Source organism: Excalfactoria chinensis, chromosome 7, assembly GCF_039878825.1.
Source record: "Excalfactoria chinensis isolate bCotChi1 chromosome 7, bCotChi1.hap2, whole genome shotgun sequence".
NCBI classification, from domain to species: Eukaryota; Metazoa; Chordata; class Aves; order Galliformes; family Phasianidae; genus Excalfactoria; species Excalfactoria chinensis.
Genome location: NC_092831.1, coordinates 13,426,581 through 13,447,556, shown reverse-complemented (window position 1 = coordinate 13,447,556; position 20,976 = coordinate 13,426,581). Strand labels below are relative to the sequence as shown.

The 20,976-nt window shown below is 62.2% G+C and overlaps 3 protein-coding genes across 15 annotated transcripts in view; 2 read left to right on the top strand and 1 right to left on the bottom strand.

The window, feature by feature from the left end:
• Positions 1–45: 45 nt before the first annotated feature.
• Positions 46–2,173, top strand: LOC140255012 (C-X-C chemokine receptor type 1-like). Its single transcript, XM_072342243.1, has 2 exons — positions 46–217; positions 823–2,173. Exon 2 carries the CDS (start codon positions 828–830, stop codon positions 1,902–1,904), a length of 1,077 nt encoding a protein of 358 aa, XP_072198344.1. The 5' UTR covers positions 46–217; positions 823–827; the 3' UTR covers positions 1,905–2,173.
• A 1,236-nt stretch (positions 2,174–3,409) lies between these two features.
• Positions 3,410–8,521, bottom strand: RUFY4 (RUN and FYVE domain containing 4). The gene is made up of 11 exons (XM_072341857.1): positions 8,458–8,521; positions 6,979–7,042; positions 6,649–6,755; positions 6,378–6,503; positions 6,132–6,238; positions 5,887–6,030; positions 4,997–5,789; positions 4,818–4,924; positions 4,167–4,313; positions 3,591–3,722; positions 3,410–3,515 (listed from the first exon to the last, which is right to left on the bottom strand). The coding sequence occupies exons 2-11, from the start codon at positions 7,022–7,024 to the stop codon at positions 3,410–3,412; spliced, it is 1,815 nt and encodes a 604-aa protein (XP_072197958.1). The 5' UTR covers positions 7,025–7,042; positions 8,458–8,521.
• Positions 8,522–11,278: 2,757 nt separating this feature from the next.
• TNS1 (tensin 1) overlaps positions 11,279–20,976 on the top strand; it is a 48,971-nt gene continuing 39,273 nt past the window's right edge. For 8 of the 13 annotated variants that reach the window (XM_072341198.1, XM_072341196.1, XM_072341209.1 and 5 more), the window contains exons 1-3: positions 11,439–11,506; positions 13,896–14,010; positions 14,799–14,836. In XM_072341198.1, the coding sequence (XP_072197299.1) occupies positions 11,474–11,506; positions 13,896–14,010; positions 14,799–14,836 (186 nt within the window). In that variant the 5' untranslated portion in view covers positions 11,439–11,473. Of the gene's footprint in view, positions 11,298–11,438; positions 11,507–13,895; positions 14,011–14,798; positions 14,837–18,507; positions 19,027–20,976 lie in introns of those variants that run through there. The other 5 variants (XM_072341204.1, XM_072341203.1, XM_072341207.1 and 2 more) reach the window with 3 other exon arrangements.

The following is a 20,976-nucleotide window of genomic DNA, read 5'->3' as shown; positions in this document are numbered from 1 at the left end:
TTCCTCCCTGCGCTGCATAAAGCGGCAGTGCCAGCTCTGGGTCTGGGTCACTTGGCACAGGTGTGAGACCTGGTGGCGGCAGTGGGCCCACGTCCCCGTGCTCCCCAGGGTCTCCATTTTGGGGTAACGGCAGGGGACATCCCGTGGCAGACCTCAGCCGGGCTCGGAGCTGGGAAGGGGAGAAGATTTGGGGTGCAGCAGAGGCAGCGAGTGGTGGGTGAGTGCCCGGGATGCTTGGCTTTGGGGTGCAATGGTGCACCCTGCGTACCTGGGCAAGGGGTGCAGGGAGGGATCCGCATAGCATGATCCAAACTCCACGTAGGGTAACCCCAACCCTGGGGGGAGCCGGTGTCCCCAAGTAGTTTTCTGTGTGGGGTCGGGGGAGGAAATGGAGACTTCCCCTTCTGTGGGCAGAAATCTGTCCCCAGAGGAACTGCAGGGAATTTGGGTGGGGAATCGGAAGGAGAAGCCAAAAATATAGTGGAGAGAAGCGCGTTTCCTCTGCTCTGGGTACTGTGGTGCACTCGGGAAGCTGGCATGAGAAGGGTGTTTAGGGAGGACATCAGGATTCAAAGGACTCACACCAACTGGAGGGACTCAGGAGTGCTCCTTCATTGGGGTTGGACCTGGAGGGGACAGGAGAGGGGCAATGCTGAGGTGAAGCAGTCCGTACGGGGCTGTTGGGTGGGAGGACGTATGGGGATAGTTTTCAGGCATGGCCCTGTTCATTGTATGGTGTGGTGAGGTTATGGGGTGTGGGAGACCAATGGGGGCTGAAAGTGCTGGATGTGCCCTGAGCCCACGCTGCTTTGTGCTTTGCAGGCAAAATGGGGACATTTTATGCTGATGAGCTCTTCGACATCTTATACAACTACACTTCTGACTACGGCAACTACAGCCTGGCTCTGCCTGACATCGATGTCTCCTCTTCCCCGTGCCGTAATGAAGGTTCTGTAGCCAACAAATATTTCGTAGCCTTCATCTACTGCTTGGTCTTCCTCCTCAGCATGGTGGGCAATGGGCTGGTGGTGCTGGTGGTCACCTCCGGCCACATAAACCGCTCCGTTACCGACATCTACCTGCTCAACCTGGCTGTGGCCGACCTGCTCTTTGCCCTCAGCCTGCCGCTCTGGGCCGCCTACTGGGCCCACGAGTGGGTTTTTGGCACCGTCATGTGCAAAGCCATCTCGGTGCTGCAGGAATCCAACTTTTACAGCGGCATCCTGCTGTTGGCTTGCATCAGCGTGGACCGCTACTTGGCCATCGTCTACGCCACCCGCGCTGCCACCGAGAAGAGGCACTGGGTGAAGTTTGTCTGCGTGGGCATCTGGGTGTTCTCGGTGCTGCTCTCCCTGCCCGTGCTGCTGTTCCGTGAGGCGTTTGTCTCAGACCGCAATGGCACGGTTTGCTACGAGCGCATTGGCAATGAGAATACCACCAAGTGGAGGGTGGTGCTGCGGGTGCTGCCGCAGACCTTCGGCTTTGCCTTGCCGCTCCTGGTTATGCTCTTCTGCTACGGTGTCACCGTGCACACCCTCCTGCAGACCAAGAACGTCCAGAAGCAGCGCGCCATGAAGGTCATCCTAGCTGTGGTGCTGGTCTTCCTTGTCTGCTGGCTGCCCTACAACATCACGCTGGTGAGCGATACTCTCATGAGGACGCATGCCATCACCGAGACCTGTGAGAGGAGGAAACACATCGACACAGCCCTCTCCATCACGCAGGTCCTTGGTTTCGCCCACAGTTGCATTAACCCCATCATCTATGCCTTCATCGGGCAGAAGTTTCGCAACAGCTTCCTCAAGATCCTGGCACAGCGCGGTTTCATCAGCAAGGATGCTGTGGCACGCTACGGCCGCACCTCCTACACTTCAACCTCTGGCAACACCTCCACCACCCTCTGAGCCCCACTGCTCCCCAAGGCCCAGTGCATGCAGTCCTGACACCCCGTGCACCCCAGCATCCTAACCCAAGACTCAGCCTTGGGCAGTGGGCACAGGCCCCTGGCACACAGACGGATGTCACTGTGGGCTGCACATGGTCACACTGCACACGTGAAGGCACATCAGCACAGGGATCCCAGTGGAAAGATGCTGAACCCTCCCTGCGCTTTGGGATAAAGCTTATGACTTTGAGGACATCATGGCCCTGGTGTGGCAATGATAGCTGCCCAGCAATAAAGGAGGTGGCAAGTTTTTCACACTTGTATGACTCCTGTTGACTGGGGGGTGACAGAAGGGGTTGGGGCACGTCCCCAGGACACTGCTCAGCCACAGCACTTCCGGGGGACAGTGGGTGCGGGAAAGTGCTGTTACCCAAGAGGCTGTTGCAGAGGGTTTGCATCCTGCACATCCCCCCAGGGGACCACAACCTGGCGTCACTTGGTGCCACCACTGAGTCCTTCCCTAGCACGGGGTCACTGTGTCACCTCTGCCCAGCTGGGAACATGGCTGGAGTCAAACTCTCATCACCCCCTTCCCAATACCCATTTGAACTCAAATAAAGCAAATCCCTGCAAAATTCTTTAGTGGCCTTTCCCTGTCCTTGGTGACACTGAGGCATCCCTGCCTCCCCCCTGCAATCCATGAAGGTGATAGCAGCTGGGACACCCCCTGCCCACAGTGCTGCATTGTGCAAAGAGCCAGGAACCTGCCCCTTACACAGCTGGGATGGGGTGGAGGGAGCGTTTCTACCCCAGCTTGGGCAACTGGGACTGGTACCAGAGCAAAGAGGGGCTTGTGGCCCAGCTTGGATCCCTCCTCCCACCCCATATGTGATCTGACATCATGGTGCCTGTTCCAGCATCCCCCAGCATCTCTCTATGGGGGTCCCATGTGCTCCTCTGTCATCCCTACCACAGCTTCCTGGGATCCTTAATCCTGGGGATATCAGGGATGTGTGGGATAGGGGTGAGGCTGGGAACAGGCTGTGAGGGTCCCTGGAACCGAGGGAGGAAGAATTGAGTTGGACAGGGACAGCGGGGGGCTGGGCAGGGCAGAAAAGCAGCAGATCAGGGCCAGCCCATCACCTTTACGTCTGGGAAAGCTCTTGCTCAAGCGGTGCCTGGCAGGAAACCAAGGCTGTTGGCTAAGAGCCCTCTCCCCTTGCATACTCCCTGTGTCAGGATGGGGTGAAGCCGGTCCTTGGCAGGGACACCCCATAAACAGACATTCTCCCCAAGGAGAGCTCAGCCTTCCCCATGGCAGCGTGCCCACTCCCAATGCCCCTCAGGGCATCAAAGCAGTGATGACGGATTGATGACACTGGAGCCACTGGGATATCAGCACCGGGTTGTTTCCTTCTCCATGGGCCAGCCATGCAAAAGACATCTCAACCCTGAAAACCAGAGCAGCAGGACCTTCCCGCTGGCCCCATGTCCCAGGCACAGCAAGTTGGATGTCCTCCCAGCTCACATAGCCTGTGGGTGCCTTTGCTGGTAGCAGAGCAGGCAGCATCGCCCCTTCTTCCCTGTGTCCACGGAGCATGTGTGGCACACCTTGTCCTGGCACAGCCTGCTGAGAGAGCAGACGGTAGGTGTGTGGTGGCGGTCGGTGTCCCTGCTATGTTCCCTGGTATCCTCCCATGCCCACCTGCAGCTGTACCGCCGGGACAGAAGGCGGAAATCCTTGCCACAGCGGGCACACAGCCCCACATCACGGGGTGTCAGGCTGGGTGCCTGTGGGTCAATGCCCTCTGTCTTCTGCCACAGGGCATCTTTCTCCCTGCAGGAAGGGAATAGGTCATCCTGGGTGGGATACCGGGCCACTGCGGGTGGGTTGCACGGGCAATCAGTATGTGTGTGTGTGCTCCTGTGTTTGACATGCTCTGTGCAACAGCCCCTCTGCAGCAGCTGGCTGTGCCCAGATTTATCCCATAACCCACGTATGACAGTGTTACTGCTGTTGTCTCTACACTGCTCGTGCAGTGCTGGATGTCTGGGAACATGGCCTGATGCGGGTGACCTAATGTTGGCATTCAAGCTGGGCACTCAAGATGGGCACCAAGCCTCCCCAGGGTGGCAAGTAGGATTTCCCTGGGCTCTGGTGCCCTCCTCTGGGCAAAGGGCTTTGGGAGCAATCTTGTGCATGCAGCTCAGCTGCACATCCATTGGAGGGGGTGGCAGGATGTGCGCAGAGGGCAGTGAGGGGGCAGGACCCTGATCTCACCGCAAAAGCTCCAGCAGCCGGCCCTTCATGTCACGGATGAGCTCCTGCTGCCTTGCCTGCTCTGCACCACGCATGGCCTCCCGCTCCTGCACCTCCTTCTGTGTCCGCTGCAGGGCTGATGCCCAGCGCTCCCCATCCTGACGAGCCCTGGCATTGGGGCAGGCATAGCACCTTTGAGTCCAGCCCCAGAGTGGCAGTGGGGAGGTTTGTCTGTCCCTCTGGTGGCTGCCTCTCCATCCATTCCTAAAGCCATCCAGTGCTCCATCCTCACAGCCACCTTAACATACACCCACCTGTTTCCTAGCTGTCCATCTATCCTTCCCCAAAGCCTTTCTGCCTGCCCATCCCTCCCTTCCTCCCTCCTTCTTTCCTCTGTTCACCCAAGCTTCATCCCTTCATCCCTCTGCCCACCCATCCAATCACCCTAAATCCATCTCTCCTTCCATGTGTTCACCCCAGATTAATTCCCCCATCACTCTGCCCACTGACACTTCCATCCTTCCACCAACTCATCAATCCCCAGACTTTTACCTCCCTCCCTTCCCAACTCCATCACTCCCTCCCTCCCTGCCCATCTCCTGGGTCGCAGTAGGACACTAAGTGGTGACCCCTGCAGCTTGTAGGGCATCCTGCAGTGTGTCCCCTCCCCACCTGCTGAGCTGCTCCTGCAGCTGCACCACCTTCTCCTGCAGGACCTGGATCTGCTGCCTGCTCTGCAAGGCTTCCTCCTGTGTTGCTGTGACCAGGGCTGTAAGGCGCTGTGGGATAAGCAGGGCTCAGGTCTCCTAGACCCACATCCCACACTGGGGCACCCCATGGCTTGCCCATACCATCGCCATGCCGGCAGCAGTGCTGGGGTCCCCTTCTTCCTTATTGTCCCTCAGTGGGCCACGGGAAAGCTCCAGCGCCTGCCTCAGCACCTCCTCCAGGGCGGCCATCTGGGCTGGGGCATCTGTTTGTCCCTGTGCCTGCATGGCAGCCTGGCACTCCTGCAGGCGTGAGGTCAGCACTGCCACCTCTGCCATTGCCTCGTCCAGACGTGCTGCCCGCTCCTCTGCCACCTCCTGCCACCGCCGAGCCTCCTCCTGTGCTTGCGCTAACTCCCCTGGGCCACCCGCCGCCTCAGCCAGCATTCGGCTGAGGAAGGCATTGGTGTCCCGCAGTGCCTCGGCCTCATGGGCCAACAGCTGGACCTGCTGGGCACTGTGCTCCTCTTTCTGACGGTGCTGCTGCTCCTCCCGTTCCAGCCGGGCACGCCAGGCCTCTTCCTGCTGCTCCAGCTCGGAGCGCAGCTGGGACACCTGTGCTCGCAGGGATGCCTCCATCCCACCATGGGCTGGGGAGCCTGGTGTGAGCCCCTCGTCGGGTGTTGGGGTCAGGCTGGTATCTGCATTGGTGCCATGCTGTGCCTTGGCAGTGCTGGGCATGTCCTCCTTTTTGTCTTCATCCTCTTCTTCTTCCATATCACCCTCTTCCTCACACCCTTCCCGTAGGCTGGGACAGACTGGCACCCTGTGGGGCACTGCAATTGGCTGGGTGGTGCCATCAGGACATTCGTGTACCCCTGTGCTGCTACACTCTGTCTGCAGGGCCATCTTCACCACACTGGGCCGCACCAGCGTCCTAGAGGGGACATGGGGCTCAGGGCCACCAAGACAGCAGTGCTGAGCCCCAGGTTACCCTGTTCTCTCTGGTGTCCCCCCACGTGCCCAGCACTCACTCGGAGAACATGGGCCAGGCAGTGTCCAGGTCAGCCCTGTGCAGGGCCAGATGGAAGGTGATGCCATCCAGCTCATACAGGCTGCCCAGGATCTCAGCTCGCAGTTGGGGGCTCAGGAAAGGGCTGCGGGCATAGTACCACTCACTGCAACCAGAACAGAACCTCACACATCCTTTTCAAGCACACAGAGCAGGGAGCCATACCTTGCAGTGGCACAGCCACCCCCATGCTCCCCATGCTCTCACCTGAGGCTCTCGGGGTCGAGCAGGCAGAGCTGCAGGGACTCGGCCAGCTGCCGATGCACCAGGCAGTAGCGCAGAAAGGCACGGCCTCTGCCCACAGGGGTCTTCAGCTGCAGGGGAGCAGGGGTGATGCAGCACTACTACGCCAACCTGCACCCCCTGCACAGCCAATGCACCACGTGGCCAGTGTCTGTGACCATGCCCACCCAGCGGGTGCCCTGTTAGCCCTCTCCACTGGCCCGTGCCCACCTTGTCCAGTGAGCTGACAAAGCGGATGCCCTCGTGCTCCTGCCGGCGCTGTGCCAGGCCCTGGCACAAGAAGTCCCAGTAGTCCTTGCGCTGCCCAAAGAAGCTCTTCTTCTCCTTGAGGTCAAACTGGAAGAGACACGAGCTTGCTAGGAGGGTCCTTGTGCCCCCCAGCCTGTCTCTATGCCCACGGACAGATGACATCATCCAGGGTCCCCCAGAATGCTTGGCATGGGGACCCTCTACTACCATTGCCCCCCAGGGGAGGGAGTACCTGCAGGAGGAACTCCAGCTGGGCACAGAGGCTGTGCAGCTCCCGACTGCCATCCGTCACCGGCAGGTTCTGCTCCCTGTAGCTGCTGTTCAGCTCAGCAATGGTCTCTGTTGGGCGGCAGGGATGAGCTGGCATGGCTTGGGCAGCCTGCCCAGCCCCACGTCCTCCCGGCTCCCAGCTCGGGGATTTCTGCCGGAGGGCTAAAGAGGAACTGATGCAGGGATGGAGAGGCAGAGCAGCAGGAGCAAGGGGTACAGGCAGAGGTGGCTGCAGGATGGCTTGAGGGTGCCCGCGGGGACATGCTGGCATGGGGCATGCTGGCACACTTACTCTGCAGGTCCTTGATGACGCGTCTGAGCTCCCCGTCCCCTGCCATGGCTCCAGCTCTGGGGCTCTGCAAAGGAAGGGGCACCCATGGGAAGTGCACCCCCAAATTCCAGCTTGGCTTCCCACTGCCCCACTGATGGAGACTTTCACCACCCTGGTTCTATGCTGGGGCTGCTTTCTGCTAAGGTAAGAAGGGGGGTGGGCTCAGTCACCCCTTTCCCTGCCCATGTCACCCCATTAATGTGGGGCACTGAGAGGGTGAAGGTGCTCCACCATATGCCCCATTAGCTGTCCATGTGCCCTGACCAAAATGCCCGTGGGCGCTGCCCCATGGCATGCCCAGCTCATCCTAAGCCTCTGCCCTGTTCCTCAGATGATACAAGAGCTAAGTCCCCACCCTGTCCCCATCCCTGTTCCCATCCCCTTCCCCTAGGATTCAGGATGTGGTTATGGTATGGGGGAAGCACTGCCTTTGCTTCTGCTCTCGCTTCCCTTGCTTACTCACCTCCTGATCTGTGCATGGGGCCCCTGATTTTCCCTCCTTCATCAGGAAGAGAGGGCACAGGGCCCACAGCATGCAGACCCTCAAAACCAGCCCTCCACTGGGCAGTGTCCCCTGGCACAGCGTGCTGCCTGCAGGGCTGGTATGGTGTTTGGGAGTGTGGAAGGCTTGGTATGGGGGGCTCAGTGCTGGGGGGTGGCACCAAGGGGACAGGATGAGGGGCACTGCCTGTGGGGGTAGCACATCTGTAGGGCTAGTTGCTACAGGTGGTGGCTGGCCATGGAAGGGGAAGAGAGCAGGATGCCTGGCTTCCCTTCCCAGTGCCCTTGGGTGCCCTTGGATGAGTGTTCCCTTCAGCCTGCCCTGCCCATGCCTGTGCCCATGCCCATGGCCATGCCTCAGTTTCCCCTGGGCAGAGCTGCCCCTTACCTGGGGAGCTGTGGGCTGCCCTGAGGTGCTGCTGGGTGCTGCTGTCCTCTCACTGTTCCCAACGCCCACACTCCTTCTCCTTTTGTACCTTGGCCAGGAGGAAGTGTTCAGGATGGGAGCAGCTGATTCCACCCCCCAAGCCCCACAGAGCCCCACATCTCTGCCCCACCAACCCCCAGCTCCCAGGTTTTAGAGTGCTGATTTGATGGGTGCTACCCTTGCCAGGCTCTCCTGCCTGGTGCTCTGGAGTGGGGGAAGCACAGTGCCAGGCCTAGAGAGACCCCAATCCCTCCCATGGCAGGGGGGGCACGTGGTTTGGGAATGCTTTGAATGTCACCCCTCAGCTTCTGAGCTGGGGGCTGAGGAACCATGCCCAGTTCAGAGCAGCCACAGGAGCTGCCACATCCCTTGACAAAATGACCCCCCCACACAAAAGCCCCCAGGAACAACATCCCTTGAGTACAGAGCCCCCTTGGGAGAGGCAGCGCTCCCCAAAAAGGACCAGAGCCCCCCTACATCCTGTCCCCTGCCCCAGCACCCCATTTCCCTACCTTTAATGCCAGGGGAGTGGGGGGCGGGGGGGCGGGAGCACCACCACCCCCATCCAGGGCTTGAGCGCGGCACCAAAGTGAAAGCAGGAAGTGGTGCTGAGTGGGGGCTGGCCGCTTTTCTGATGAGTGTCAGGATGTGAGGTACCCCCCAGCACAGAGCAGTGCCCCCTTGTCCCCATCACCCCACATTGCCCTGCAGTAAGTTGGCACCCCCATGGGGAGGGGGGGGGGGGGGATCAAGTGCTGGATGGATGCACAGGCGTGTGCCACAGTCCCCCTCCAGCATCCCATCCCCTGCTCCCCTTCTCCTGTAGTGCCACCCAGCAGCAGTGTCCCTGTCCCCGAGGGGGTGTGCTGGTGGGCCATGGGGGGGGGCACACATCAGCCGCCTGCCCTTGGCGCGGGTGCAATTCAATTAACGAGGCCTGGCCCGTGCTCAGTGCAGCCAATAACGCTAATGGCCCCGCACAGGCCTGGCGCTGCACAGCAGGGGGGGGGTGGTGGTGGTTCGGGGGCCATCTGCTAATTAATTAAATGGGGGTGGGGGACAGTGCAGCGAGTGGTGATGTCACCTCCATTCTGCTTGGGGAGTGGGGGCTGTGCCCTGATCCCCCCCGCTCCCAACACCATTCCTGTGCCCACCCTGGGGGACATAGAGGACTCTCCAAGTCCCCTCCCATCTGCCCCTCCCAATGGGGTTTAGGGGTCTTGGGGCCAGGGGGTCCCTGAATGATGGCAGGGACATCTCCTCCTGTGGCTTGGGGAGCACTGGAGCGAAACTGAGGCAGAACTGGGTGCACAGAGGGGGATGCACTCAAAGAGCATCACAGTTCTCACACATCTAAAAGACAAGGGGCTGGGGGGGGCACTGCCAGCACCCAGCACCCACCCCACAGCAGGACCTGGTGCGTGCAGGGGGGCTGACAAAAGGGGTCTGTGGGGAGGGGGTTAATCCAGACGTGCAGGGGGGACGGGGAGGAGGAGGAGGAGGAGAAGGAGGGGGAACGTGTCGGAGCTGGCTCGCTCCCAAGCACTGCAGGACATGGGCGGGCACGGTGCTCCCTGCCTGGCTGCCAGCGCGCAGGCGACACTGGGGGACCAGCGAGGGGGGGGGACAGGGCCTGGTGGGACCGCAGCCCCCAGCCCATTGCTGCACAGCCCCGTGCCTATTGCTGGGCACCTCCTGGGCATCCCCTTGGCACTGCAGCCCGGCACAGCCGGGGGGCACAGCTGGGTTTGGCTGGCTCCCCCCTGCTATCAGTGCCCCCCCGTGGGCTGGGTGACCCCCGCGCAGGGGCACCATGACCCGCCTGAGCTGGTGCTTTGCCACCTTGGTTCGCTGGGGGAAATACCTGGTATCCTGCCTCCTGCCCTGCCGTGCCTGCCGGCACACTGAGGTAAGCAGTACCGTGCATGCACGGTGCCCCGGGTCAGGGTGTGGGCTGCACGGGAGCGTGGAGCTGGGGAAGGCTCTGGGGGGTGCATGGAGATGGGGGGGCAGCTAGCTGTGGGCATCAAGGGGTTAAACCATGTGTGTGTGTGCCAGGGGCTGAGGGCATGTCCTTTGTCCCTCCTTGTGTCTCTCCTAGCACAGCACTGCGACCCCCCCCCACCCTGTAACCTGCATCCCTGTGCCCCTGCAGTGCCTGGTGTGCGCTCTGGGATCCCTCTGTCCTTATAGCACCTAGAACGGAGGAACCCCACACACGCTGTGAGGAGACCCTATGGAGCAACCAGCACTGGAGGGGCCCCATTCCCATACAGTGCCAGGTGTGCTCAGCATCCCTGTCCTCAGCAAAGTGCCCTGTGCTTGAGGGCACCCAGCGTGTGTGGAATATCTGTGCCAAAAGATCACTCCATATGGGGCATCCCTGTCCCCACCATCACCCAGTGTGGGGAACACCTGTGCCCACACAGTGCCCTGTCCCCATCGCTGTGTTATGGGGGTCCTATTCCCTTCTGTGCCCCTCTATGGAGTGTGTATGTGAGCTTGTTGGGGTGTGGGATGCATGGGACACGTGGCATGTACCTATGTGTGTGCAGGATGTGCACCCAAGGGCAGTGTGGGGGCACTGCTGCTGGAAGCAGATGGGGGTGGCTTGGGGACACAGTGGCTGTCGTCAGGACCCCACCAGTGACACTCTTATGCCTCCCTTATGCATGGAAGGGGGTGCGAGCATAGGGTGTGCGCCTGTGCCACTGATACCCATGGGGTACTCTGTGTGTAGTTCCCCCCTGCTAGGAAAATGAACCCTAAATGAACCCCGTCACGCTGACAGTGTCCCCATGCCTCCCCCCGTCCTCACTGCATGCCCCTGCCCTTATGCAGGTCCCAGGCTTGTCCCGACGCCGTGATTTATGGGGGGCGGGGACCCCGCTTTCCCCGGGGGCTTTCATTTGCGGGCAACAACGAGAGGCTGTAGTGGAGGAAGGGGGTGGGGGGTGGGTGTACGGACCGGTGCTCCCCGCTGTCTTCATCCCTCGCCCTGAGTGTCCCCTGCCGCCCTGACTCACCCCCCCGTGCTGCCACCCGCCTGAGCGCAAAGCTGCGGGAGTCACGGCCGGCCTCCTCCCCCCGTGGCTGCGGGGAGGTGCCGCTCAGCACCCCAATCCCACCCTATAGAGCTGAGGGGCTGCCCAGCCTTTTCCCGTCCTGCCCCCCCTGCGAGGCCCCCGGCTCGGCGCAGATTTGGCACAGCGCTGCTCCCTCCCCGGCTCTCCCATCCCGGGACCACCCAGGGGACAATCGCAACCCCCCCCTCTCCCCACTCCGCCGCCACCGCAGCCTTTTGGGAAGGGCGGGTGGGGGTCTCGCTGCCAGCTCCCCCCAGGGCTCAGCGGTGGGTGCTGTGGGGGGGTTGCTGCGGGAGGGCGCTGCCCCCTCTTTGTCCCCCAGCTATACGGGGGACGGAGGGGGGGGGCTTGGGGCCGGGGGTTGGGGGGGGGGTCGGGGGCGGGCCGGGCGGGCGGAGCGAGCGGGACGGCTGCGGGCGGTGCGGCGGGGCCGCGGGGCAGCATGACCGGGCTGTGCCTCTCCTGCCTGCTCTGGGTACGGCTCCGGGACCAGGGGCGCGGGGTGGGGAGTGCTATCGTGTGGGGGGGCAGCGACGGTGGTGGAGAGGGAGCCGGTCGGGAGAAGCGGGACAGAGCGCTGCGTTGGCACTGGGACCCCTCTTCCCCGCAACACCGAGCGGTGGGGGCGGCCCGGGGGTGGGGGCATCCGGTGAGCGGCTGGGGCTGGATGGGGGGGGGGGCAGCAGCCCGGGACTGCGTGGCGGTGGGGAGCGGGCGGTGGGAGCGAGGGACGCTGGGCTGGATGGAGAGGGTGTCTCCGAGGGGGGGTTGTTGCGATTGGGGGCTGTTTCCCCTTTACGACCATCCGGGATCCCACTGCGGTCCTCGTAGTCCGCCGTCCCTCGGCGCTGGGAGGCGGGGAACCGGGCAGACTGGGAGCTGCCGGGGAGTGCTGGGGGCTTGCGGCTCCCTCGCCCCCCGGGCCAGTTGTGCTGCAGGGTACCCCATGCTCCGGACTGGGACCACCGTGCCCCACCCCCAACCCGGCTTTGCAGCCCCAGCAGAAGCGAATGGAGTAAGCGGGTGCCCCGGTCCCCCGGGGGGAGGCAGCCCCCCCCTCCAGCCCGCACCTCTGCAGTGCTGGGCAGTGAACCCAGGCGTCCATGCAGCTGGCACCTCTCCCCGGGGCCTCATCCAGCCCATGGGGCCCCTCCCAACATCCCTGGGTCCCTCTGCTTGGGGGAGCCGTGGGTAGAGTTGTCTATCCCATCCCCCGTCCACCCCCACGTCCCCTCTATTTGGTGACATGGGTCTCAAGGTGACATCCCAGGCGGCCCTCACCCCCCATAAGTGCCCCGCAGCCCTGGGGACAGGGATGATGCTCAGATCCTGCCAGCTAGGGGTCGGGTCCCGTTTGTTCTATGGGTTGAGGACACCCCCACCAACGTGTTGGCAATGTGACAAATCGAGGGGGTCTCCGTGGGGTGGGAACAGAGGGGGCTGCACTTTCCCTAATGAGGATAATTGACGTTAACAAAGCAGAGCAGGGGCTGCGGTGGGGATGTGCGTGCGGGATACACACTGGCATCCCCAGGGGGTCCCTGGGAGCGGGGGCCACTGCCTCTTCCCGGGGCACCCTGCGGATGGGGGGGGGGGGGGGGTCCGCTTTACATATGCAAACGATCTCATGGCATCGGGAGGCCTCGCTGTCACCCAGCAACTGCGGCGTGGGAGCCCCGGCTGGGGGGGCACTGAGCCCAGGGACTTGGGCAGCCATGGGGGGGCTTTTCCCGTGGCTGCTGGGGGGGTTGTCCATAGAATGTGCACACGGTGCACTCACACACTTGTACACGGCCCTTGCGTCCCCTCTTTGTGTCCCCGTGTCTGTACTGGGGAAACTGGGGCAGGAGGGGGTGGTACCCACACTTGGGTGCTCCCTGCGGTGCTGGCCCAGGGAAAGTCGGGGTTTGCGGGGCCTCTGCTTAATCCTATTAGTCCTGGCATGAAAAGGCGTATTTGTGGCTCTCACATCTTCATCTGATGGTGGGTGGGCATGGCTGGCACACTGCCATAGATGTCACGCCCCCCCCTCCCCAGTCTGGGCTGTCACCCCTGTCTGGCATCCCATAGCCGTGCCAGCATCCCCGTGTCCTGCTGTCCCCGTGTCCTGCTGTCCCCATACCCACACTCACAGCTCCATGGGCTATAGTGGGCAGTGCAGCCATGGGGACACTTCCCAAAATGTGCCCCCCCTCCATCCCTGTCCACCACACACCCACAGCACAGCTCTACACTGAGGTGCCCTCATGCACACCGATGGTGTGTGTGCATGCTTGCATGTGTGTGCACACGTGGACACATTTGTCCGTGCACGCTCACTGTGCTTGCATGCCAATTTGCACAAGCTTCTTGATGCGTTCAGATGTGCTCACACACGCAGACCTGCAGACAAGCACTCGTGTGCTTGCACACACACACAGAAGCACAGACGTGCATCATGTGTGCACAAATGCACACACACACTGCAGCATGCAGGGACACACCAGCACACACGTGTGTACACGCATATAAGTATATATGCACATCTGTATGCATGCACCCACACTTCCACTTGCGGACATGTGTGCATGAGGGTGTGTCTGTGCGTGTGCACACGCGTGTGCACGCACACACAAGTGCTCAGCCTCGAAGCACACCGCCAGGGGGCGGCAGAGACTATTTAAAGGGGCCGCTGCTCCAGGGGTGGTCGTTGTACCCCTTGCCGTGTGGCGGCCAGGGCAGGGACAAGGTCGGGGTTACACCGGGGGGGTGAGAGCAGATGGAGGCAGACCCCAACCCAGAGGGAAACTGAGCAGGGCAGAGCTCGGCATGGGGTGGAGCAGAGGATAGGGGTCTTCGTGCTGATTTGTCCCCATGTCCCACAGCCCCAGGACCTGGAGTCCCCCCCGGCTCACGCCTTCAAGATGACGAGCTTCAAGAAGGTGAAGGCGTGTGGGATCTGCCGGCAGGCCATCACGCGCCAGGGCAGCACCTGCCGAGGTGAGGGGGTGGGACGTGCAAATGAGCGAGGGGATGCAGTGATGCTCTTGCACGCTTCTGCATGCGCCAAGCGTGCAGCGAGAGCGTGCTGGCACTGCCCCAGCATCACGTGTGTAGATGCTCACACCCCTGCTGTGCTCGTGGCCCTGTCCCCATCGAGGACCCGGTGGCACACGCGGTGACGTGTCCCCTTGCACGTGTGTGACGGTGCTGAGCCCCGTGCGAGGAGTGGGGGGAGGAAACGTTCCAGGTCATGGGAACAATGAGGCTTCCTGTGTTCCCTGCTTTGCAGGAAATGATTCCGAGGGGGACGGGGCCTCGGGGGGCAGGGGGGTGCAGTGTGTCCATGGGGCATGCTGCACAGGGATCCTCGTGTCCCTTTGGGGTGGCACGCTGGGGAGTGCCTGGCATTGCTGGTGGGTCAGCATCCCATACAGCCCCACTGTGCATGTGCACAGCTGCACACAGCTGTGTGTGCACACGTGTGCATGTGCAAGAGATCGCAAGCCGCGTTTGCATGCATTTATGCTATTAATCTCTGAGCACTGGAGGGAGTGGAGGCACAGTGCCTTTGGCACGCTGTCACTGTGGGTGGATGGGTCACGCATGTGGTGTTCATGCATCTGGCTGTGTGTGCACATGAGTAAGGTGTGTGCAGCTGTGCACCCACAGTCTGTATCTCTGTGCTCTGTGCCCAGTACTGTTGCTGCCTGTGTCCCCCCCATCGGTGCCACCCTGTCCAGCCCCCTGTGGCCATGTCCCCACTGACCCCTTCTCCCCTCCCACAGGCTGCAAGCTCTCCTGCCACACCAAATGCCAAAGCAAGGTAAGGCTGGCACCTCGTGGGATGCCCCACTTTGCATGGGAGGGGCTGTGGATGTCTGGGGGAGTACTGGGGTCCTCCTCCCCACTGGATGGGTGCTCACATTGCTGTCTGATTGGAGTGGCATTTGTGTCATCTATGTGTATGTCTGATGAGGATTCTCAGGTGGCTGATAAGGGGTTGTGTACCAGCACCCAAGGTGCTGGCTCTGTGGCTGGCTGCAGTTTGTGAGCCTCTGTCACCCTGCCCATGCTTGCTGGAGGCTGGAGAACCTCCCATGCGGTGCTGCATGGGGCCAAGGCCTTCTGTGCAGCTCTGCTGGGCCAGTGCCCAGGGAGGGGCTCCTCTGACCAGGCGAGCAGCCAGCTGACTCACATCGCTTGTTATTGTAGGGTCTCCAGGGAGGGCATGCGTGGGGAGGGGGCTTGGCACAGTGAGAAAGCAGTTTCACATCCACCTGAAGCACCTCACATTTAACCCCTGAGCCCCCAGAACTGGGAGAACTGGGGAATGGGACTGTCCCAGAGTGCATGGTACTTTGTGTCCCAGTGCTTCCTCATCCTGCCCTGGAGATGCTGTGGAACCCGCAGCACCCCCGGCTACTGATGTCTCTGGAATCCCCCAGTGCTGTTGTGGCCACCCCACAAGTTACTGTGGGGGAACCTGCCCCTACCCGTCCTGCTGCCCCCCTGTTCAGCTAAAAGCTCCACATGGACAGGGTACAGTGGGAAGGGGTGTTTGTGTTGGGGACCCTGGGGTGGCCATGGGGACAGTGGTGGCAGGCAGGGCTGGCGGGGTGCCTGCAGCCTGTGGGCGGCACTGGGGGGGTGGCTGGGGCAGATGCACAGACATCATCTGGGAAGCACGAAGCCGTTCCCATGCCCATGTAAGGCCCTTCTTGCGCCCGGCCCCTCTGCTCAGGGATTTTTCCTTGCTTAGCAAACCTTCCCCCCTCCCTCTAAGGGGACAGACGGCTGGACACTGACGTGCGTCTGAGTCCCTCAGTCTGCTCCTTCCATCCCTCCCTGCACTTAAGCCCCTTACCGAGAGCTGGAGCTTCCTTTAAAAGTGGGGAAACTGAGTCACAGAGCACAGCCTGGGCGCGTGTGATCCCTTGGGTCCCATCCTCACCCCTGCGCGTGCAAAAACATCCGTGCAAGAACATCTCACGTGTGTGTGCACATTGCACAGCGGTGGACTGGGGCCGATCATTCCCAACTGGCCCTGCTCCAGACCCGGCTTGTTTTCCAAGTGCCCCCTGCAGGGTCTCAGAGGGGGGTTTGTCCATCATTAAACAGGGTGCTGGAGCAGGGCCAGGGCTGGGCAGTGAGGTGCGTCCTGGCCACCGCCATAGCTCCCAGTGCCCGCGGCACCTATTGTCCCCTCCAACGGGGACTGGGTCCTTGGCTTTGGGAGGGGGGATGCGGTGGGCTGGATGTGGGGTGATGGGCACACTGTGATGTATGGAGTATGTCTGGGTCCTGTGTCATGGGCAGGTAAGGAGGACATGGGGAGAGGACAGCAGTGTCCCAGTCATGCTGTGGGACAGGCTGTCCATTCCCCAGCCTCTGCGCCTTGCTGCTTCTGTGCTGCATGGCATAGGGGAGGATGTGTTCATTGTGTCCCTAATGCCCCGTTCAAATCCTGCCTTCAGGACAGGTAATTTGCAACACCTCTGGGTCTGTACCACAGAGGAGGGAGGAAGCATAAGGCAGGAATGTGTTCTCATGCCTGGCACGGGCCCAGTCAGGGTGTGGGATAGGGGGCTGCGTGGGGCAGCACTGCCCCCAACTCGTGGGGATGCTGCGGGTCCTGGAGGGGATCGGGTGGTTTTTTTTTTTCATTGCTGTTTCCTTTTTCCCCTTCTTGACGTCACCGCCAAAATATTCAGCCTCTGTCTCAGCTCCGGGGGGGTCGGCTCTGCTGCTGGAGGAGCTGGGGCCCTTCTTGTACCCTCTGGGAGGGGAAAGGGAGTGGGGATGCTGAGCCTGCCCACGCTCATTGCACAAGTGAGCAGAGGGGCATAGGGCGTAGTGAGCCTCTCTCCTGGTTCTTCGTTGTCTTGTCCCTTCTTCTGCTAGCACCTTGGGTGTAGATGCTCTCCCAGGCTGTGTGCTTGCTTTGTGATACGGAGGAGCTGTTTTGGGTAGGGGTCACTGGCCAGATCTGAGGGTGCTGGGGGGGTCTGTAAGTTGACATGGGGCTTAGCACTAAACCTACTTCCTCAACGCCCGAGATGGCTCTGGGTTGCATTTGGTGTTTTGCTAAGGATGAAGTTCAGGGACAATTTATGGACTTCAGTGGCTGTGTCCTGTGACGTCACCTCCCCGAGGGACAGCTCCGTTCCTCCTCGGGGACAGCTCCTGCAGGCTGGGGACAGGGATGTGCTGTCAGTGCCCTCTGCTCACCGACCCAACACTGCTGGGATGCTGATGCTTTCCCATCTTAGTCCTGGCTCTAATGGGAGCCGTCCTGGGGCCGTGTCCTGGGTGCTGGGATTGTGCCGGAGCTGAGATTTCTGCCACAGCTGAACTGAGCTCTGTGACTTGCTCCTAGCACAGGGCATTCATTGCTCCTCCCTGCAGAACCCTCAGCACCCCAACTCCATCTGTCCATGCCCAGTTACTCCTGTGGATGGCACAGGAGATGCTCAGGGGAGAACTGCCCCCAGTACCACTGCTTGCTGATCCCTCCAAATGCTTCCTGGGGAAACTGAGGCACGGGGGGGCTGAGCACAGCTTGGGTCAGGCAGGATGTGGGAATTCATCCTGCAGAGGTGAGTGGAAATCCCTATGGTTGCACAGTTTCTTTGTGCCTCAGTTTCTCCATATGCAGGCAGCACTCTCCCTGGTTGCAGTAGGATGGGATGTGGGCACTTCCTGGCTGTGCTGGCACAGGGAGTGCAATCCATAGGATGCTCTGCTGATGTAAAGCTCTGCAGCTCACTCCCACCCCAGACATAGAGAGGCAGGGGACCCTTGCTGCCACTCTGTGCCCTGGCTGCAGTTTGGGCCAGCACTGGTGTTCTGGCTGAGCCTGTAGCACCAGGACGGAAATGCAAACAGGAATGGGGAGGTGTTGGGTGAGAAAATGTCAACAGTGCTGGGCCTGGTGGCTGGCTCACAGCCCCCCAGCCTGTTTGCCTTTCTGTGGGCCACTGCAGGGCAGGCTGTGCCGTGGTCCTCGGTGCCCGCATGCCTACTCGCATGGTTGAGCTGGGGCTTGGGATTGGAGAGGAGGGGTGGGGGCAGTGGAGCGTGATGTGGGGCCGCAGGGCACCCCCACGGTGCACGGCTCCTTCATCACTTTGCTTTCCATGGAGGAGGAGTGGTAAACCTTCACCCCACTCCGGCATCGAGGCGAGCACCCAAGGGCCACTTTTTGGGCACCCTTCTTGGACTTTGCGAACCGCCCCCTGCCGCGGGGGGGGGGCAAGCAGAGAGGCCCCGAGCCGGGCCCCACGCCCGTGCCCCTGCCACCCCCCCCCGCCAAGGGCACAGGGACGCCGCGGCGTCACGCGGGGCGATAAGGGCCCGACCCCGCCGCCCGGGGCCTCCCGGCTGCGCTGCCCGGGGGGTGCGCGCCGCATTTCGGGGCTCGGGGCGCGGGGGTGGCCCGGCTCCCGGTTGCCTTTAAGGGCGTTTTCGGGGGAGGCGAGGGGAGCGGGGCTGGGCGTGTGCGCGTCCGACTGGGAGCGCGCCGGAGAGAGGGAAGAGAAGAAAGAAAGTGAGAAGAGAGAGGAGGGAGGGGAGCGGTGGAAAAAAGCCACCCGGGACCCCCCTCCCTCCCCCAAGGCCGGGGCCGCCCCATCGCACCTCCCGGCAGCCGGCGGCCTTGGGGGTGCGGAGGGGCGAGGGGGGCTGCGGGGACCCCTCCATCGCCGGGGTCCCGCCTGCGGGGAGCGAAACCCTTCGGCTCTCTCCCCCCCCTCCCCTCTCCTTTCCCTCCCCTCCCTCCTCCCTCCCTCCTTCCTTCCTTCCTTCTCCGGGCTTGTCCCGGGGAGGGAGGGGGGCTCAGCCTGCAGTCCGCCTTCACGCCTGCCGACGCTGGGCTCCCTCTTGCCCCCGACCCCCCCGTCCCGGCAGCCTCCCGGCCGCCCCCCGCGCCCCTCGGCCAGGTGAGGCAGCACTGCCGGCCCCTTCGGATGTAGGCACGAGAGACCCCGGATGGATTTCGGAAGCGTCATGAACCAGGTACGGCCACGGCGCGGGGATCCCCTGCACACTCCCCGTCCTGCTGGAGGAGGGAGGGGGGGTCCCACGCGTGACATCTCTGCGCTGCGTGGCCGCCCTGCGCCCGCTCTGCTTGGGGACGCCGCGGTGGGTCGGTTCCCTGCTGAAGGGGGTCCCGCGGGGCGTGGCGAGCTCCGGGGGGGGATTTGGGGAGGGGGTCAGGGAGGATTAGCAGCGCCGGGCAATGGGGCGGGGGGGTCTTTCCCGAGCAGCCCTACCCCGCCCCGCGGACGTGTCTCCGCACAGCCCCTCCGTGGTGGCAGCGCAGGGGTTACTCCTCCTCCGCTCCTCCTGCGGGACCGTCAATGGTTAAACCACGAGTTAATGAGTGGTGAGGGGCCGTGGGGGGGGAGGCGGGGGGGGCACGTCGGCCACGGCTCCTTCGCCCCAGTGCTGCCAGGCCCGCAGAGGGTTAAATTCGCCAGGGCAGGTCCCGGCGCAGATGTTTTTGGGCTGTGTTCCTGGGAGAGGAAACGGCCCGAGCGAGGCATCAGCCGTTTTGTTTTTAAGGAGAAAACAACAGAAAGAGAACTGCTCCGCCTGGGACAGCGGGGCCGGTCCTATTGCAGGCTGGGTGCCCATAGGTTGGGGCAGCCGCGATGGAGTTGGCATGGGCAGGGGGTAGTGGCTGCGTTCCCCCCCCCTTTGGGTCCTTGCAGGGCGTGCTGAGTGCCAGCAGCCCCCGTGCACCCCATGCACTCCACCTGCAGCAGGGGCACCCCCAGGGGAAGTGAGCCCCAAAAGTTTCTACTCTGAAGCCTCATGACAAGGACGCAGAGGACTCTGTAAGTGTTTGCTGCTGGCCCCCACTCCAGGAAAGGCAGGGCTGGCCGTGATGCTCCATGGGGCTGCTGGCCTGCTGCCCCGCTCCTTGGTGCTGCACTCACCCATGTCACATGTTTCTGGGGTTTGGAGCCTTGCATGGGGCTGCCCCACCACACACTGAGAGCTGGCAGCTCTCTTTGCGCCCTGGCTTGATTTGGGGGCTGCTGGAGTAGAGCTGAGGGGTTTGCATGGTGTTGTCCTCCTGCTTGTGCCATGCTAACCTGGTGCGCCGTGTCCCTGTGGCACCCTGTGCTGGTGACAGCTGTCCACTGTGCCCGCCTGCACTGCTCGGCCCCAGTGTCATCTGCTGGGGGCTGTGGGTGCCAGAGGAGGGGCTAGTTTTGGGGACTGGCAGTATGGGGCAGCCTTCAGCCTGCAGTGGGACTGAGATCACTGTCAGCACGGTGCAGGGTGATGCGGGGCTCTCATGCAGCCCACTTGGGGACCCAGGTGCTGGCCAGGCCCATGTGAGGATCCATGCAGAGACTGATCCTGCTGTGGGATCCCTGCTGTAGTCAGTCCCGAGTGATTATTAGGGATCTGACCCATCTCATGGGAAAGTCCATGTATTGACCAATCCCATGTGGGAATCCTTGTATTGACTGTGGGAATCCATCTGTTGGCCAGTCCCATGTAAGAGTCCATGCACAGCTCAATCCCAACAAACCCCAAGCAGCCCTGGGTGACCTTGCTCCCAGTGAATCCCCATGGCCATTCTGGGGAGATGGGGATCCTGGGGTCCCCCTCACCCTGTTGGATAGAGCTGTCATGGAGCTGGGGACTACAGGAACTCTGTTACAAGGGCCTCAGCCCCATTCCTACCCTTCACAGGGCTTCCTCCAGCATCCAGGAGCACACTGAGAGCAGGTCCCTGTGTCAGGTACCCAGGTGATGGGTGTCCCTACACCCAGGGATGGCAGTGCCCACAGGTGTTGCAGCACCTGTGGGTGGCAGCTGGGCAGGGACAGCAGCCATGGGTCAGGCTTTGGGGATGCAGCCGAGCAGGCTCTGGCCTCAGGGCCAGAGCGGTGCTGGGAACGTTGCCTTTTTAGGTGCTGGAGCACAGCACATTGCTGCTCGTGGCCA

Coding starts and splice junctions, on each gene's coding strand:
- LOC140255012 (XM_072342243.1), top strand. CDS start 828: ATGGGGACATTTTATGCTGATGAGCTCTTCGACATCTTATACAACTAC.
- RUFY4 (XM_072341857.1), bottom strand. CDS start 7,024: ATGGCAGGGGACGGGGAGCTCAGACGCGTCATCAAGGACCTGCAGA. Junction 6,239..6,377: donor TTGTCAGCTCACTGGACAAG/GTGGGCACGGGC, acceptor GCTCCCCTGCAG/CTGAAGACCCCTGTGGGCAG. Junction 3,516..3,590: donor TCCCGGCGGTACAGCTGCAG/GTGGGCATGGGA, acceptor CTGCTCTCTCAG/CAGGCTGTGCCAGGACAAGG.